Source organism: Panicum virgatum, chromosome 7K, assembly GCF_016808335.1.
Source record: "Panicum virgatum strain AP13 chromosome 7K, P.virgatum_v5, whole genome shotgun sequence".
Lineage (NCBI taxonomy): Eukaryota > Viridiplantae > Streptophyta > Magnoliopsida > Poales > Poaceae > Panicum > Panicum virgatum.
The window spans coordinates 49,701,120-49,719,940 of NC_053142.1; the positions used below are offsets into that span (position 1 = coordinate 49,701,120).

Consider the following 18,821-nt stretch of genomic DNA (forward strand, 5'->3'; position numbering starts at 1 on the left):
CCATATGGAAAGAGACTGAAAGAGGAGCTGTCTTGTTGCTGGTAATTGATTTTGCATGAAATTCTGATGATCCTAATCAAGCGACTTATTGGTAAGGCAAAACCAGGAATCATCGCAACCAAATCGTGAGTTGGCCGTTCGAAAAATCTCGTGACCCTAGCCTCTCGACGACAAGACAACGGCGGGCACTGTCATTCACCGCGATTTCGATCGTACGCATGGTTTGTTGGTGACGATTTGATCTCAAGTTCTCAACGCCCAAGATAATACACACAGTTTTGTTATTCTCTCCTGATTGCATTGGGCATTCGTGCCGTCATCGTAAACCCTGCATCTTTTCTTCGCAATTGATCGATCGGCATGTAAAAGGGAAACCATTTACATCCACCGGTAATTGCGATAGTATGCACAGACACATGTAAACCTGATGGAAGCTCGACGCAGATTAAAATGGCTTTGTAGTTACAAATCGTGATTTCAACAACACAGAGCTTCTCGCTCTTGAGAATTTGAGATGCTAGCTAGCTACTCACAGATTGGGGAAGAGCGCCGCCGCTGCGACGGCCTACACGGCGCCGTGCCTGGCTCGGGCCCCGGCCGCTCGCTTCGGTTCACAGGTTCAGTCCGAGAGCGTCAGGAGCGCGTTGCGGACGTACTCGTCGAGGGCGCTCTCGCCCCCGCGGCGCCGGCGGCTGCGGACGGCGGAGCCGCCGCCGCCGCCCTCGAGGTCGAGGACACGCCGCGCAACCCAAGTCTGAGAAAACCAGTGATCACATATGGCCACTGTTTCGCAACTAGGTAAAAATATCCTCAGGTTGTTGATTCTAGGAAGTTGAAGATTTGATTATTTTATCTTTGGGTAAATTTTCAGCTACCAAAAGAATGAAGTTTTAAACATAGAGAACCACAAAAATTATCTAAACTTGGCTTGTTGAGCTGCAACTAGCCAAGTCTGATGTTACGCAGCCTGGGTTAACTTTACAGTCTCTAATACGTACATGTATGAGTGGAGCACATTATTCTTACCATTTGGTAAACACGCAGACTTTCGGTCATTTGACGCCGTTGGAGAAGCGGATTAGCTTGAGAGCTGAAAGAAATGGTCCATTCACCATTCAATTCCTCAAACTAAACCATACACAAAAATATCACAATGCTTGGTATTAATAGAATTTAGAACAAGATCTTAGCTCAACACACTGCTTTGGTAACTTGACTACTATAAAGCCTAATAAACTTTCACAGAACAGAGTGGAGATGAAATTGCTAGTGGTAGCAAACATGCTCCCAGTACTGATCCTACATATGTTACAGCATAATAGCTCAAACGATACCAACCAGAGAGATCATGATTCTATTGCCTTCTCCTACACTAGAGTTCATCTTCACTTTGAATATCCGGTCTACATCCATCCAGCCAACACCTGTAGACAAGCTCCTACACTGGCATCGATATAGTTGCTTCGAAGTATCCACTTGACATGGACCCACAGAGGCAGCAACTAGGAGTTGCTGGTAAGATCACTGTCATTGTCGTTGTCGCCAGTTGTATCTGCTTCCTTCACCTCTTGAATCATCTTAAGTACTTGCCAGGCAGTGGGCCGACTTTCTGGTGAGGACCGAACGCAAGCAGCGGCTATGTCAATGATCATTGAGATACGGTCACTGTCCACTCCTTCATCCTCTCTTGCTGACTGGACATAGGTTTGGAGATTACTTGCGACCAAGATTGAGTGCTGAAGTGGTGGCTTTCCGCTAAGGAGCTCAAGGAGGAGGACACCAAAAGCATATATGTCTGATTTCGGAGTTAGCATTCTGTTGGACTTCATGTTTTCTGGTGCTCTATAAGCAGCATCGTCTTTGACCTCTGATGATTCCAGGAGGAACGACAAACAATTGTCTGTAAGGCAAGCCTCAAAGTCTGAACCAAGCAGAACGTTAGAAGATTTGATGTTTCCATGGACAAGTCGAGATGCTTGATGAATGTAAGCAAGGCCCTGTGCAACATCTTCTGCTATCTTCAGGCATGATGTCCAATGAAGTGGTTTTGCCCGCGATGACCTTGAACCTGCAGCTCACAAAAGTTAACAAAACTATTAAGCACAACTGATAAAATATCCTTTCATACAACTTATAGTCTGCATAAAACATATTGCTATATTGATATGTTCTAAATTGTGAAGAGTTTTCTTTATCTCAGCTATAAAACAAGTGTTTCATTTAGCTGGAGTGAATCGAACTAGTAATCAATGCTCATAAGCAAATCAACATAAGAAAGGAATGAAACCTTCTACTACTACAATGTTCATCTCATCTGCACATTCCTAAGCACTGACCAATATCATGCCACATCTCAACTAGTATGAGCATACCACTGCTATAGTAACAGATACTAAATCCTGACGTCGCTAAATACAGTTGCAATATTAGTGGAGCTAGATGCTAATTTTTATCCTTCAAAAATTAAGTAAAATACAAAGGAGAAGTCATCAACCATAAAATTCCACTGTGGAGGTCAAATGATGTTTTTCATGGGCCACAAAAATCAATTATACCTCTGTTAAAGTGTTATTCCCAATAAAATAAGTGCTGCATATTTATCATTCCAACATAAAGTGAATAAGCAATACCACCATTATACTCTTGGCAATGATTACTAGCCAGTAAAGCATTACATGCAACCTTGTTCTTTTTTTTCTAAACAAACCATTAGTCAGATGACCACTACATGTGACCAGCAACCACTTATGAGTTATGAGTGCATATATGCTCCGTATATTGGGACAAAGACAAGAATCTAAGCAATCAACCCATAAAAGCATCGCATATATGGATTTGATAAGCGTCAACATTTTGTGACATATCTTCACGTGGTCAAGTCTTCTTAGCTCTTAATCAGGAATGAAGAGTATCCAGTTTGAAAGAGGTATGCTTAGCTATGGATCGGACCAGGATCAGGTGCCATCATTACTGCTACTGCTTGCAACTTAAGCAGTAGCATTAACATCTGCCATCCATGTATCAATCAACACTCAGGATTGATCACCGGCACACCTTTACTTATATTCCCTCCCCCAAGGCCCATCATTCTTCTTTCATCCACTGCTTTCTATCCATCCATGGAGATCGCTGCAGGTGTTGTGGATGGGAAACTGGAGGGTAGGAGGAGAGAGAAGACAATAGACGCCGCCACTGGGAAAAGGCCCTGCCTTGTGGGCGAGTCAAAGATGCTAGTCTAGGGGGTGGAACTGTGCAACAACATAACACCCAACTCGTGAAGAGTTTTGTTTAGAACTACTAGAACAATTGATAAAATATCTACTGATTCAACTTATGAGCTAACTATCCTATGAATGCATAAAAAATGTATTGATATCTTTAACATGTTCTAACTTCTAACTTGTGAACAGTTTTGTTTAGCTTTGCTATAAAACAAGTAGGTTTAGCTGGAGTGTAAATAGAATGTATGCATTCCTCAAATTCCAAAACCTCATCAGTACAGTACCATCTCAAAACTCAAATATGCAAGCATATCACTGTTAACAGAACTATAAGAATGGCAAATGCATATGCAGCGCAACTGCATAAGCAGAGCTAGCGCCAAATTTCCGGTTCATCAAACAAATGGAAAGAGAGAGCAGAAGTCCCCAAGTATGCACTTCCCAACGATCAGTTTACTGTAGAGATTGACTGGCATTTTTCACTGTCCGCTAAGTTCATTACACCTTGCTACTTCCGAATAGTTTTACATAACTTAGCTAACCAACATCCAGCAATATAATACCGTTGGAAGTGATTACTAGTCAGAAAAACATTAGATGCAATGCAACCATGTTCTTTGTTTTCCTTCCATGAATCTAAAAAGGTGACCAGCGGCCACTTATGAATGCCTCTTTGCTTTGTTTAATGGGTTCTCAGAAAAAAGTGCCCACTAGTGGCGTCCACACTCTGCTGCCAGGTTTTCACGTGGAGTCTGCTGAATTTCAATTCGTGGCTAGTATGTTGGGATGAAGAATGTCTACTTTGAAAAGGTGATGCTAGCCTAGATCACTAATAATCTATCTAACATAGTACTAGATCTAAAGGTGAACATTAGAATTATCCCAGCACCAATCAGTTTAGTCTGTCCAACACAACTAACAGCTGATAAGATACTCTACTACAAAGTTCACCATTCAGATCGTAAATGGAAGAACACGGAACGTACCATGGATGAGAGAGTAGAGGCTGCCATTAGGCTGGTAGTCGTACACGAGCAGCCGCTCCTCCTTAGCCTGGAAGAATGCCCGGAGCGGCACAAGGTTCGGATGCCTCAGTCGGCCAACTGCATCCATGTTCTGCTCGAACGCCTCTGCTTCCAGCGCCGCCGGGCCAATCTTGGCTGCGTCCAGCCTCTTCACAATCACGACGAGCCGGCCGTCGAGCACCGCCTTGTACGTCGTCCCCACGCTCCCGCGGCCGAGCACCTCTGCCGAAGCGCGCATCAGCTGCTCGAGGCTGTAGCTCGCCGCCTCGCCCGCGCAGAACGTCAGGCAACCGCTCCGCTCCAGCCGCCGCGCCTTCTCCTCCGGCACCATAATTGCAGCCGTCTCCTCATCGGGCACACACTCCACGTAGCCAATGTCAGCATTGTCCCTGCTCAGCTCCGACGCGGGCGCGCTCTTCTTGGGGTTGGGGCTTTCGTACGACGCCGAGCTCGGGCGCCTCCGCTTGTTGCTCCTCTTCATCGCAATCATGGTGCAAAGGAGAAGCGCGGCCAGGACCGTCCCCACGGCAACCGCGACAGCCACCATGGTCCTCCTCCTCACTTTCTTCGCGTGGGGCGCGGACGAGTCCGGCATGCTCAAGCTCTCTCGCTGCGGGTCACTGTCGCGCGCGGCAGCGCTCTGAACTGGGGGAACGGCGGTCCCGTTGCTGCCGCCACCGTGGAAGAAGAGGAGGTGCGACCCGCGGCACTCGCGGCGGACCACCTCTCCGCAGAGCCCCGGGTTGCCCGCGAACGCGGCGGCGCCCGCCTGCGTCATGACGGGAGTGACCGGCACCGGCCCCGAGAAGTTGTTGTAGGAGACGTTGAGCAGTTTGAGCGACGTCTGGTTCCACGGCGGGAGGGAGCCGTTGAAGTGGTTGGCGTCGAGGCGCAGGAAGGTGAGATGCGGGAACGCGGCCTCGATGCCGGGCGGGAGCTCGCCGGAGAGCCTGTTCCCGGAGAGGTCGATGGAGCGGAGGCGGCGCAGGGTGGCGAGCGAGGCCGGGAAGGGGCCCGAGAAGCGGTTCCCCGCGAGGTAGAGCGCCTTGAGGTTGGCGAGCGGGGAGAGGTCCGGGACGGGCCCGTGGAGCGCGTTGGACTTGAGGCTGAGCACGCGGAGCTCGGCGAGGCGGGAGAGCGTGTCCGGCGGGAACGTCCCGTTGAGGCCCACCGACTCGAGGACGAGGCGGATGATCTGGCCGGACGCGGTGCAGGTGATCCCGGGGCGGGAGCACGGGGAGGGCGCCGGGGGCACGCGCAGGTGGGAGGACGGGTCGGCCTTGGCGAGGAAGGCGGCGAGGAGCGCGGCCGGGGCAGGCTGCCTGGAGGCCAGCGCCGCGGAGGGGGGCGCCGCGGCCTGGACCGGGGACGGCAGCGTCGGCTGCGAGCGGCCGGGGGCCGGGGGCTTCGAGGCCGGCGCCGCGGGCGGGGCCGCCGCGGCTTGGACCGGGGGTGGTAGTAGCGTCGGCTGCGAGTGCGCCGCGGCGCCGGGGGCCGCCACCCCGGCCGCGGAGGCGGTGGCGACGAGGAGGAGCGGGAGGAGGATGGGGAGCGGGAGGCCGCGGCGGTGCGGCATTGCGGTGGGCGTGTACGGGGGTTTTGGGGTTGGGGATTTTAGGGAGGGTGGTGGATTTCAGTGGAGCGGCATGTACTGGAGCCAGGAGGAAGGGTGATGGTGCGGTGGAGTGGCTGCCGATGCCGAGATGACAGGGAGAGGAGGAGACGCCGAGACGGGCTGGCTCCGAGTCGGGAGGACGCCAGGACGGGGAGGGGTCAGAGGGTGGTCGCGCGGCACGTGGGCGGTACGTGGAGTTTAGCGTGCTTTTTTGGCCTAGCGTGCGGAGTAAACTCATAGCGGGGACAACAAAGCACGCTCGCAGTCGCAGCCATGGAGTTTAAACGCGAATCATGGAGTTTAAACGCGAATCACGGAGAGAGGCACGACAAGTACAAGCCTAGCAGCACAATTCACAATTCGGATGGCGAACAACTTTAAAAGCAAAATCAGAGCTCAGAGGGTATTTGTCTTTGAAAAAAAAACTCCTACTCAAGCGTAAACATTCCTGCCATTTCAGTGCACTTGTACAATATAGAATACACGGCTGAAATAGGGGAGTAGAGCGCAACGGATTTTCACGGGGGATGTTTTTTAAAAAAAAAAGGATACGGGGGATGTTTGAAAAGGAGCCGTTGCTCTCTCGCCCGATGGCGCCGCTGTTGCCGTGAACTCGGTAGTCACTTTTTTTAAAGACTGCCGTACGCCTACGAGTACATCAATGCAAATGCAAATTTTATTGTACCTGTGTCAGGGGCCCCGGGTGCAGTGGCGACGGGGACAGTGGGGGGACCCGCTGCTATTCAATCAGGTTCCGGGGCCCACGTGACTGCTGCCGCCGTGCGGCCGTGGTTAATCCGAGAAGATCCGAGCTGGCGGTTTCCGTGCGACGACGCATCGCCGGAGCCCGGAGAGGGGCCGACGATAAGAGCGGCCTCTGGGCTGCACGTTCAGCCCAAAAATGGCGCAACCAGAATCAGGCCCTTAGTTTTACATGTAAACCCAAAAAAAATTTCGTGAGAATCTTGCTAATTTGGAGTACTAAATGAAGTTTATTTACAAAACTTTTTCATAGATGAGTTGTAAATCGCGAGACGAATCTAATGATGTTAATTAATTCATGATTAATCAATAATTAGCGGATGGTTACTGTAGCATCATTGTTGCAAATCATGGATTAAGTAGGCTCATTAGATTCGTCTCGCGATTTACAGCCCAACCATGCAAAAAATTTTATAAATAGACTTCATTTAGTACTTCAAATTAGCAAGATTCCTTCGCAAAATTTTGTGTTTACGGCTTTTTGTGTTTACGGGGTGGGAACTAAACAGGGTCTAAACACGCCCGCTCGCCGACGTCTCGCGCTCCACCTCACGCGAGCAGCCGAGCTGGGGGTGGCAGGGCCCATGAGCTTTTAGGGTCTGTTTGGCAGGGCTTCGGCTCCTCCAAAAACAGCTCCGGCTCCTTTGGTGGAGCGGCTTTTCTGGTGGAGCTGGAGCCGTTTTGGTGGCTCCACCCCTTGTGTGGAAGCTGCTACGGGCTCCAAGTACGGCTTCAAGTCTGGAGCGGCTCCATTTTAGACCCTTTGGCAGGGCTCCGGCTGGAGCTGGGTTTGGAGCCGGTTTGGGAGCCCTACCAATTACCAAAGAGGCCCGAGAGTGCAGCAATCCGCTCAATCAATGCATGCGCCCGGTTTCGCTAGCGGCTCGCAGTCGTCCGTTCTTTCTCTCACTTCGTTTCTCTCTCCGCCAGGTATGCTTTTTTTCTGACGTGTCCAACGAATAGCCCGCTCACGGAGGCTTATTAAACTTGCTCCCATGGTCATATGTTCGTCCCGCCGGCGGCCCGATCCACGGGCAGAGCAGCAAAGGCGCCATCATCATGGCATTTTCACTCGTACTGTATTCCTTGGCTCCAAGTAGGGGCGAAGCTCTCCATGAGGCACGGTGGGACAGCTGCCCCAGCTACCGGCGGAGCCGTTGAGCAGACCCGAGCCACTTGCGCATGGCGCGATGCGGGTCCCGGATCTCCGCCACCTACTTGCCCCACGGCCGTCGCCGCACGCCACGGTACTTGCTCACCCTCCTCCTCCTCCGCTTGCCCACGCCTCCGGTGACGACGCGGCTCGCGGAGCACTCTCCCCCATCCTTGTTTTTGCTGCTCGACCCAGTCCCCGCCGCGGCGAGGAGCTCGAACCTGCCGGCGCAGTGGCCCACCCGTCCGCCACCCGCGCGCGCAGTCGGCGCATGCCACGGCAGGAGCGGGAGCGGGATCCAGAGCAGACACGGCCGGCGGCACCACCTCCGCGGCCGGGAGCAGAACCCTTGCCGCCACCGGCCAGCCCCTCGCGCCCTCGCCCTCTGCCCTGCTTCCCCTCCCGCCACGGCTCCGTCTGATGCCTCGCGCGCTCGCCGCGCTGCCGGTTTGATTCATGGAGGGGGAGGCGGAAGAACAAGGGGGCGGCGCGCGGGGGCGACCCGCGTCAGCGACCGCGGCGGCTGGCCTCGTCTACGCCATGGCGCATAGGAGGCGGCGGTGAGCCACGGGCGTGCCGAGCTTGGACGGGTCAGGCGGTGAGATGGGCACAACGACGAGCCCCGCGCGCTGGCACGCGAAGATGAGCTTGAGGAGGCGGTGGCCCGGCGACGTGAGCAGGAGGACGGTGTCGCCCCTGCGCGCGATGGCGTTGGGCGAGGGCTAGTCTGCCCCACCTAAAATCTCCGGCGAGCTTCGCCACTGGCTCCAAGCGTTCCCTTCCCATACTACTGCTACACTACTCTACTTGCTAGGACTGCTACTCTGCTAGTACATCACGTACTCCTACAGCAGATATGGTGTGTTACTGTTGCTGCCTTGCTGGAGATGGAAGCTACTCTACTATACGGCGGTACTCCCCCATGTCGTGGAGCCTGTGAATTCATGACGTTGGCGCCCATGCGTACCCTCTTACCATGAGAAGTTTCAGAATTTGTGCTCCAATTCGTGAGGATCCATGCCAATATGCCGTCTCGCTTACTAGAGCAACAAGGACGAATCGTGATGGTCTGCCTGCCTTCTGTCCATGCGAACTTTGAACTGTTTTTTTTTCGGAAAAACTACATCGAGAGCCCCCTTATTACCTCCTTGAGCACCCAGGACGAAGTAACAAATTAAGAACGCAGCTGCTCAGCGGCACTTGCCATCTTCTCTGGCGACGGGATGGGCGGGAGGTGGGCGGGGCGGTCAGCGGCAGGGCCGCCGCCGGCCGCGGGTGGCGGCGGAGGCCGACGGGGTTAGGGTTCTGGATTCCCGGGATTGGGGTAGCTCCATGGCCGGCGACCTTAGAGGGATAGCCGTGGGCGGCGGGCGGACCAGCGGAGGAGGCGGGTTGTGGGCGGCGAGGCGGCGGCGAGGGCGCCGCCAGCCGGGTGGTGGTGGACAACCGGTGGGCGGGGTCTGTGGCGGGGGCGAGCGGTGGAGGTGGCCGGGATGGGGGAGGGGAGGGGGAAGGGGAAGGGGTCGGACTCGGGCGGTCCTCGCCGGCGTCGGAGGCGACGCCGGCGAGGGGGTGGTCGGCGGCGTGGCGGCGGGGCGACGGGCTGAAGGGAGGCAAAGCAGAGATGGCCGTGGTCGGCGGCGGCGGCGGCGTAGCCGTCGGAGCTGGTCGGGCGGCGCGGGCGGCGGGGGCAAGGGCGGCCGTGGTTGGGGCTACGGCGACGGCAGCGTAGCTGCCAGAGCCGGTTGGGTGGTGCTGGGCGGCGGGGTATTGTGCGCAGTTCGCGAGCGAAAGAGATGTGCCGGGAAGAAGATAAGGTAGAGTGGGCCCCACTTGAGTAAAAGGACGATCTCGGTCTCAGTCTCATTTTAGCCTTAAAGCGAGAGTGCTCTCCTTGTATCACCCTCTTTTTTTTAACGGAAACTCTGAACTTTAGAGGCAGGATCGCTGTCGCGGGGAGGCATCCAGGAGGGAAAAAAGCATCCTTGGAAAGAGGAGCGGCTTCACGTGCCCGGCCAGGAGCCCACGATTGTCCATGATGATTCGATGATTTGCGTCGTGTTTAGTTTCAAAAATCGGCACCTGCATGGAGACTTAAATCTAGACGAAATAAAAAACACATTGCGACTGGTCCCTGTAAATTGCGAGACAAATCTAATGATTCTAATTAAGCTGCAATTAGACACTAAATTGCTACAGTAATGCTAAAGTACACAACCTCTAATGACGGATTAATTAGACTCATTAGATTTGTCTCGCGATTTACAGACGAGTTCTGTAATTATTTTTATGTTTAGTATATGTTTAGTACTTTAAATATAAATATAGAAAGATGTCCTTTCAGAAATTTTACGGAAGACACCTAAGGGTGTGTTTAGTTCATTTTGCAAAAATGTGTAAAGATGTAAATAGGGCATTTGAAGTACTAAATGGAGTCTATTTGCAAAAATTTTTGCATAGATGGGTTGTAAATCGCGAGACGAATCTAATGATGCTAATTAATCCATGTTTAATTAATAATTAGCGGATGGTACTGTAGCATCACTGTTGCAAATCATGGATTAAGTTGGCTCATTAGATTCGTCTCGCGATTTACACCCCAACCATATAAAAAGTTTTATAAATAGACTTTATTTAGTAATTCAAATTAGCAAGATTCCTTTTTACTTTAATGCGTTTTCGGTTATTTTGCGTTTACATGTAAAAAACTAAACAGAGGCTAAACACGCGTTGATGGGCGCAGCTGCCGGCCTGCCGCAACGCGGGCGCATTCTGCCATTTGTACGCGCGCCCAGCGTAGCCGCGAGGCGAGGGTCTTCACTCTTCCGGAATCCGGATTCCGCATCCGGGTATGTGTTTCGTTTGGAGTCATGCGGCGGGGCCCACGAAGTGGAACAGAGCGAAGCTTTTGGTGCTCCCATCTCGTCAGTCTCGGACCCTACCTACTCTTCTGTCACGCTGTCTACTAATTCGAAATTTAAAAACTAGCGATGTGCATCATTTTTTGAAAAGTGCGATGTGCATCATTAAACACATTTCCCGGATCATCCGGTAATTAAGATCGGTCACGACACTGTAACGGCAGCTAGGCAGTGGACACCGTACCACTAAATGCTACCTTAATTATAAATACGAACGGCACATGTCGCAGAGCCATCATCATAACAAGCACTGTGGTTTTGTACTCCGAAGCCGTGACAACCCTCTGAACATTCAAGATTCATGCTACGGTTTGTCTTGGCGCCATCGGACATCACTGCCGCGTTTTTTTTTTGTTTTGTTTTTTTTTGTCTCTGCTGATTGCTGATGCACTGATGTCCGGGCCCGGGAGCAGACCCCATCTCCACGGCCAAAGGCAAGGCGATACAGTTCCATGCGCCATCTGTTTCTTTGCTCTTGCTGCACCAGCTCTTGAATAGAGCTCCATCAGACCACCGACGCTCATCTATCGGCGATTGTTTGCTGATTTCCCGCGGACACAGTTCCACGCAGAAACGGCAGAACATTCTCGGGGTCAAAGATGACACCATAGCAGCTGGAAAAAAAACAAGAAATGAAAGGGACGATCCAACTGACGTTCAGCTGTTAAGAATTCATGATAGGCTCGCTCATTCCCCGTCATCGGTTGCTTGATTGTGCTGCAAGCATGTGCTTCAGTTCAAATCCTAGCACCTGCTAGATCCAGATGTGATTGTGCGCCTGCTTTCACGGCCTATGGCTTCTGACTTCCTGTTGCGTGCAGAAGCAGCAGAATTGCATGCGCGTAAAAGTTAAAACCCGAGTTGAGCGGCGCAGTTAGTCAAGCATACAAGGGGCCCAGGTAGGTCCTTTACTGGGCCTTTTGGGCTTCGGACGCAACTTCAAGCGACGCACCTCGTAGGCCTTTTGGGCTTACTCATAGTGCGGTGGCAGGCACCATTGGGCCACAAGCCCACAAATTGAGCTGTTCCTTTTCCCAGTGTCCCGTACCGTACCATACGTCACTCACGCGGTCGGTGACGCATCCACAGGTTTGCGCCCTTCGATGCGCACGAACAACGTGCGGCCACCCGGCGCGGCAGACGATTTTTGAGCCAACAAACCACGCGAGGACCGGGTGAAAACAGCTAATCAGCCACACTGACAGAGCATAATTATCACTCCATCCAAACCTGGCCTGGGTCTTTCTTCCCCACACCGATTCCTACCTCCTTAAAATCCAGCTGACCTGCTCCACAGCTGGGACAGAGTCCCCGACGACCATTCCCCTCTTCCCTGACTGGCCCTCTGCTCGATCGATTCCCTCCCTCCTCTGCTCCTCGCCGAGCCCTACTCCGACCGGCCGCGCCTGCTTCCGCGGGATCATATCGCCGTGACCTCGAGCAATCAAATCTCCCAGCGGCGTCCGCGGCAGGCCGGGATACCACCGCCAGCATGAAGTCTATGGGCAGCCGCGACAAGCTCGCGGCGGCGTCGGGCCACCGCCGCACCCTCTTCGTCGTCTTCGCCTTCTGCTTCGCCTTCGCCATCTTCCTCTACACCACCTCCCACTTCACGTCCGCGGCGAGCTCCGGCCTCGGGGCCTCCGCGTCGGATTCCGCCGCGGCCTCTGCCTCTACCACCGCGGGCGGCGGCGGCGGCGGTCTAGTAGGCTCCGGGTCCAGCAAGCTGCCGCTCCCGGTGTTCGACGCGCTGGTCCACTACGCCTCCATCTCCAACGCGACGCACCGCATGACGGACACGGACATCCGCGCCATCTCGGCGGTGATCCGCGCGCGGGCGCCCTGCAACCTGCTCGTCTTCGGCCTGGGCGCCGAGTCCCCGCTCTGGCTGGCGCTCAACCACGGCGGGCGCACCGTGTTCCTGGAGGAGAACGAGTTCTACGTCAAGTACCTGGAGCCCCGGCACCCGGGGCTGGAGGCCTACGACGTGTCCTACACCACCAAGGTGCGCGACTTCCGAGACCTGCTGGCGGCGGCGCGGGCGTCGCGGGCCAAGGAGTGCCGCCCCGTCCAGAACCTCCTCTTCTCCGAGTGCCGCCTCGCCATCAACGACCTGCCCAACGACCTCTACGACGTGGCCTGGGACATGGTCCTCATCGACGGGCCCTCCGGGTGGAACCCCAATTCGCCCGGCCGGATGCCGTCCATCTTCACCACCGCCGTGCTGGCCCGCTCCGGCGCCACAGCCACCAAGGGCCGCCCCACGGACGTGCTCGTGCACGACTTCCAGTTCGAGGTGGAGCAGGTGCTGAGCAAGGAGTTCCTCTGCGACGAGAACCGCGTCGCCGGCAGCGGCACCCCGTCGGTCGGCCACTTCGTCATCCCCGGGGGCGGCGGCCGGAGCGACGCCTTCTGCTCCGCCCAGGAGGAGGGCTCGTCGGAATCAGGAGAGAAGACCCGCCGCCGCAAGTAAATTAGTCAACCTTGCCACGGAACGGAATCATTAGCCGCCTCCTCTCCCCTCTTGGCTAATTTCCACCTCCTCCTGTCTTCCTCAGCTGTTGATTTTTTTTCCATTTCTCTTTGCATATATATATGTTCGTTGTTGTTTTGGGGGCAATAATTGTAACAAAAACCGTGAAAATGTGATTTGCCTCCATCACAAAAAGGAGAAGTGATAATGAAAAGAAAAATAGGAGCTTTACACATCACTGGCTGAGAAAAAGATGCGATCATGCAATGTCAAATCTGACCAGAGTGTACGAACAATTCGGTAGCTGGTGGTAGTGGTAGTGGGGGAGATGGCAATCGGCAACCAGGAGGGGGGGGGGGGGGGGGGGGTCAGGATGAATGAACAAACGAGCGGGCGTGGTGGTTGGACCTCAGCCCAGTGTGAGTCCCGTGGCTTTTCTTTCTTTCGTTTTTTCCCCCATCTCGCCCCGCTCGGTTGCGTGCTTTGCCTGGCGATGCCAGGCGGTAAAGGGGATCGCCGGATCGCGGCTCGTCTTATCTCTCTGATGCCGCATGTGTTTCAGTGTTTGGGATCGGCGTCAGGCAGCGACAGCGAGTGGGTCACCGGAGATCCGCCAGGCGCTGAAATCAGCGGACGCGACGCGCACTTGCGTGTACCCGTGCGCTGCGCTCCGGCGGTTTCAAAAGCTGACGGTCTTTTGCCGCAACGTCTGATCCGACCCCCCAACAACTCGTGCTCATCTCGTCTGCCCCAAATGGGGAGCCTGTGTCGCCCAAGCGGCAGCGACTGTCTTCTCTTGTCAAGCTGATCGCTCCTGTTGCTTGCTGCAAGCCATGGCCGGAGCCGAACCTGTCGAGCGATGTGTAAGCAAGCTCACGGCAAAATCTGACCGTGGTTTGCGACTCCTGTGTATGGAGTGCTCGGCGAAAGGCTCCGCCAGATTATTCTGGCAGCGCAAAGCCGGCGGCCGGCGGCGGGCGTCTGGAGACAGAGACGGGGCACCGCGCGCGGGGGCGCGGACCGGACCACCGGACGACGGGCGAAGTTGCCATCGCACGTTAACGACAAGGCCTTTCCCTTTTCATCAGGAAAAAGAAAAGCCTTTTGGAGCTCCATGACGATCGATTGAGCACGTTGTGCGCGGCTGCAGCAGTATTACCCCGTCAAAAACTCAAGATGGCCGTGGTTGTTCGACTGTTCGTCGTCAGATCAGATGTGCAGCTACTAGTAGTAGTAGAATGGAACTGCTCACAGAAGACAGGACAATTATAAACTGGATCGGGTGAGTAGGAACGAACGAGCGACGTTACATTGCAGGCTGCCCCACCCCACCACCCATTTGGTGACTTTTTTTAGGAGAGTCCGGTGACACGCCAACCACCCCACCACCCCAAACGCCTAACATGAACAGTTTTCTAGTTACTCCTGGATTGACAATTGCAATTGAGAATTTCAGTTAGCGACAGAGGTCCGAACTACCAGCCTATGAAACACATAGTTTAGTAGATGGCAAAATCCTTGAAAAAAAATTAATGTACAGTCAAATTTTCAAAAAAGAAAGAAAGACAAAAAACAAAATCCTTGTCCTCTCAAGTCTCAAGTAAAACACGGAAATGGAGGCGATGCTACATCACACTCGGATACCGAGGTAGTTTCAATGTCAAATTTTACCCGTAAAAAAAGTGTCAAATTTGGTACAAGGTACCTGTCGGTTGAGTGGGTCAAGCAAAAATTTCTACTAGAGGAAATAGATCGGGTCAATGCTGATGGTAAATTCCTTTTGTTTAGAGGCCGTGACCTCTTTGTACTCGCTTGTTAAGCTGGCTTCCCCCAGCGTGGAGTTGAGTCTGTACCAAACTATATGATTTCTTCGTAAGCAGGAATATTTCTCGATCAAAAAATACACGAACACTCCAATTTCGACTAGGTCATTGCAAGGGCTGCTCTATAGGATTAACTAGTAGGAGTACTATCTTGTGCCATTGATTTGTTTTCTTTTCGGACGCTTGAACGGAAATCCCAGTTATATTTTCCAGCTGAGCTAGAAAGCTATCCGAGGAGGCTCAACTAGAAATGGACGTCCCGATGTGTGCGGGTACGTACCTGCACGGTTTACTTTTACTGCATTCAGCTTGTCAGTTTTTATTTTTTTGAAAACACTCAGAAGCACTAGAGAGTCATGTAAGATTTTTAAAAGCCCACGTTGGCCGGACTGAACGCAGACGAAGCTGTCCGAGTAGTCTCAGAACGCGCCGTACTGAGCCACTCATACCATACGCACTCACACGCACACACACACGCCTCAGCACCCATGGGAAAACGCGGGTCGGCAGCCTCCACACTTGGAGTGCTAGCCACCCGAGCCAAGGCTCGGTCCCCCTTGTCAGTCCTTATCAGTTGGTTCACGCACTCCCGTTCGGTAATCAGAAGTGCTTGTGTTCGTCACTGAAGTCTGTTCAGTTTCCAAAAAAATTGCTACAAGTAGACATATATACGGAATATTAAATACAGTTAAAAAATAATTAATTACATAGTCTAACTGATTACAACAAGATGAATATTTTAAGTCTAATTAGTTCATAATTAGATATTATTTGTTAAGTAACAACGAAATGTGCTACAGTATCAAAATCCAAACCTTTTCACCAACTAAACACATCTGAAGTTCATGAAAAGAACGCTATGATTCTTCCTAGCTGTATTTTAATTCAGTCCCATACTCCCATCGGCACCGATTCGCTCGATAGTTTATAGGTACAGCCTCCAAAAGGAAATCCCGACGAAGAAGGGACGCCGACGAGTCTGCAAAAGACAATTAGTAGCTCGATTAAAAAACAAAGAATTTGGGATAAACAAAGGCGGTGCATCTGTAGGGCATCATCACATGGGGTACCAGACTACTCCCTCCGGACATGCAAACCAATGTATATTGTGAAATTATAAAAATACCTCTTGTCTTTTGTGAGAAGAATCCAGATACTATTTTATCTCTTATGAGAAGGATGTGAATATTGTTTTGTCTTTTTTGTGAGAAGACTACGGATACTTTTGTCTTTTATGATAGTGGAGTCAAAGTAGTTATATTTTACGAGACAAATTTTAAATTTTAGATATGTAATTATTTTGAGACGAAGGGAGAAACCCGCTGGCCTGGAAAACTGACGCTGATCGCTGGCGGCTGAGGACGTGGACTTGGGCACTTGGCGAGGGAACCGAACAACAAGTCAACAACCGACCGCTCCGGGGAGTCTGAAACCACGAGCTTCTCGCGCTGTGCGTGCCCATCCGATCCATCGAGACCACGAGCAGGGCGCCGCGGGCAAGCCCGAGGTCGCCGAACACCCGTGTAGTGGGAGGCTTCGGCGCCTGGGCATCTTGGGCTTGCAGCCCTGCCAGGCAGCACGCCGCCCAGGCAGCGATCCTGACCCCAGGCCACCAAAATCGGACGCCTGGGGCTCGTTGCCTGGGCCAGACAGCTTGTGCGCCGACAGACTGCGATTCGGCGGCGCCGGTGTGGAGCAGCGGACCAGACTGGGCCAAGGACGGAGCGGGACTTCAAGGTGGCGCCCGGCGACGGCGAGGTGCCACTGCCACCGATTGCGCGTGGACGGTTCGTTGGGCTGTCGAGTTACGCTACGGAGCGGAAAGACACAATTGGGCCTCCATAACCAAAAGAAGCCCTTGGGATTTTTTTCATTTTTATATTTAAAAAAATAAAATTTCAAAAATATATGGCGGTTTCGAAAAATTTCAAAACTATACCCCTGTCGCCCCCTGCCTAGGCGACAGGGGGCCTGTCGCCCCTGGATGGGCGACAGGACCTAAATGTAAAAAAAATTATATTTAGGTCCTGGCGCCCGGGACGCATTAAACAGCGAACTTGTAAAATAAATATAACATCGTAGAAAAATCGGAAAAATACAAACTCAACTGTTCTGGATTCTATGAAACAAGATCTACAACTTTTGTTATATAAAGTTTTTCATTTGATCAATGTATCTTGCTCTATTTTAAATACTAGTTTAATGCACTTTTATTTAAATCTCAAGATCCATCTTTTGGATGCATGTGATCTTTGGCCAGAGTGTTGCATATGGTAAGCATAGGCTTGTACAAAATTGGTAGGCCCAGAAAACATTTCTAGAATAAGTTTTAAAATTAAATCTTGCAATATGTCTAGTTTAAATGAGTTATTTATCCATGCTGCTATACTGAGTTTTAGAAGCCATAACTTTTACAGTACTATTATTTTATTTCCTAAGAGTTATAAAAAGAATTTGGTAAATTTTAGATAAGCACAACTAGACCAAATGAATTATGACTAAGGTAAATGCACTAAATCAAGAAAAATAGTTATTGTACCTAGAAAAATTTGAAATAATTCATTTGGTCTAGTTGTGCATATCTAAAATTTACCAAACTTTTTTTTGTAGCTCTTAGGAAATAAAATAATGGTACTGTAAAAGTTATGGCTTCTAAAACTCAGTATAGCAGCATGGATAAATAACTCATTTAAACTAGACATATTGCAAGATTTAATTTAAAAACATATTCTAGAAATGTTTTCTGGACCTACCAATTTTGTATAAGCCTATGCTTACCATATGCAACACTCTAGCCAAAGGTGACATACATCCAAAGGATGGATCTTGAGATTTAAATAAAAGTGCATTAAACTAGTATTTAAAATAGAGCAAGATACATTGATCAAATGAAAAACTTTATATAACAAAAGTTGTAGATCTTGTTTCATAGAATCCAGAACAGTTGAGTCTGTATTTTTTCCGATTTTTCTACGATTTTATATCTATTTTACAAGTTCGCTGTTTAATACGTCTCGGGCGCCAGGACCTAAATGTAATTTTTTTTTTACATTTAGGTCCTGGCGCCCAGCCAGAGGGCAACAGGCCTCTGTCGCCCAGGCAAGGGGCGACAGGGGTATAATTTTGAAATTTTTCGAAACCGCCATATATTTTTGAAATTTTAATTTTTTTTAAATACAAAAATGAAAAAACGGCAAGCCCTTGCACGATCGAGACGGGCCCTAGTTGGGCTTTTCGGTTACGACAGGCCCTCCACCATCAAGAGTTTGTGAGCTCATTGACCATACTTCTATGTCATGGAAATCTGAAGAAGTGAGGAAATATTTCTTGGAAATAGACAGTGAAGCTATCCTCCAAATTCCACTTAGTATGAGGAAGCAAGAAGACTGTTGGGCTTGGCATCATGAAAGAAATGGTCTATTTACTGTTCGCTCAGCTTATAGGATGTTAATTGAAGCTAAGAAGAGGAGGGAGGATTATTTTGAAGGTCGTGGCAGCTGTTCTGATGCTGGAAGGAATTATAAAGAGTGGAAACAACTGTGGAAACTGAAGCTTCCATCAAAAATCAAGGTGTTTTGCTGGCGCTTAGCACTTGACTCAATTCCTACAGCGAGTGTGCTGAAAAGGAAGAATCTGGCAGCAACACCAGAATGCAAAATATGTGGGGCAGAAGATGATACATGGGATCACTCCTTGCTGCGCTGTACAATGTCTCGGTGCGTTTGGGCTTTGCTAGACGAAGACCTCTCTGAATTATTAGCTTCTTTACGTATTGTTGATCCTAAGCAATGGCTCTTCTTTATGTGCAGCAATGTTCCACAATCAGAA

At 51.3% G+C, this 18,821-nt stretch overlaps 2 protein-coding genes across 2 annotated transcripts; one reads left to right on the forward strand and one right to left on the reverse strand.

Moving 5' to 3' along the window:
• Positions 1 to 1,129: 1,129 nt before the first annotated feature.
• Positions 1,130 to 5,891, reverse strand: LOC120641988 (probable inactive receptor kinase At5g67200). The gene is made up of 2 exons (XM_039918357.1): positions 4,208 to 5,891; positions 1,130 to 2,068 (listed from the first exon to the last, which is right to left on the reverse strand). Exons 1-2 carry the CDS (start codon positions 5,820 to 5,822, stop codon positions 1,503 to 1,505), a joined length of 2,181 nt encoding a protein of 726 aa, XP_039774291.1. The 5' UTR covers positions 5,823 to 5,891; the 3' UTR covers positions 1,130 to 1,502.
• Positions 5,892 to 11,907: 6,016 nt separating this feature from the next.
• Positions 11,908 to 13,408, forward strand: LOC120641989 (protein IRX15-LIKE-like). The gene has a single exon (XM_039918358.1). The coding sequence runs from the start codon at positions 12,190 to 12,192 to the stop codon at positions 13,168 to 13,170; it is 981 nt and encodes a 326-aa protein (XP_039774292.1). The 5' UTR covers positions 11,908 to 12,189; the 3' UTR covers positions 13,171 to 13,408.
• Positions 13,409 to 18,821: the final 5,413 nt, after the last annotated feature.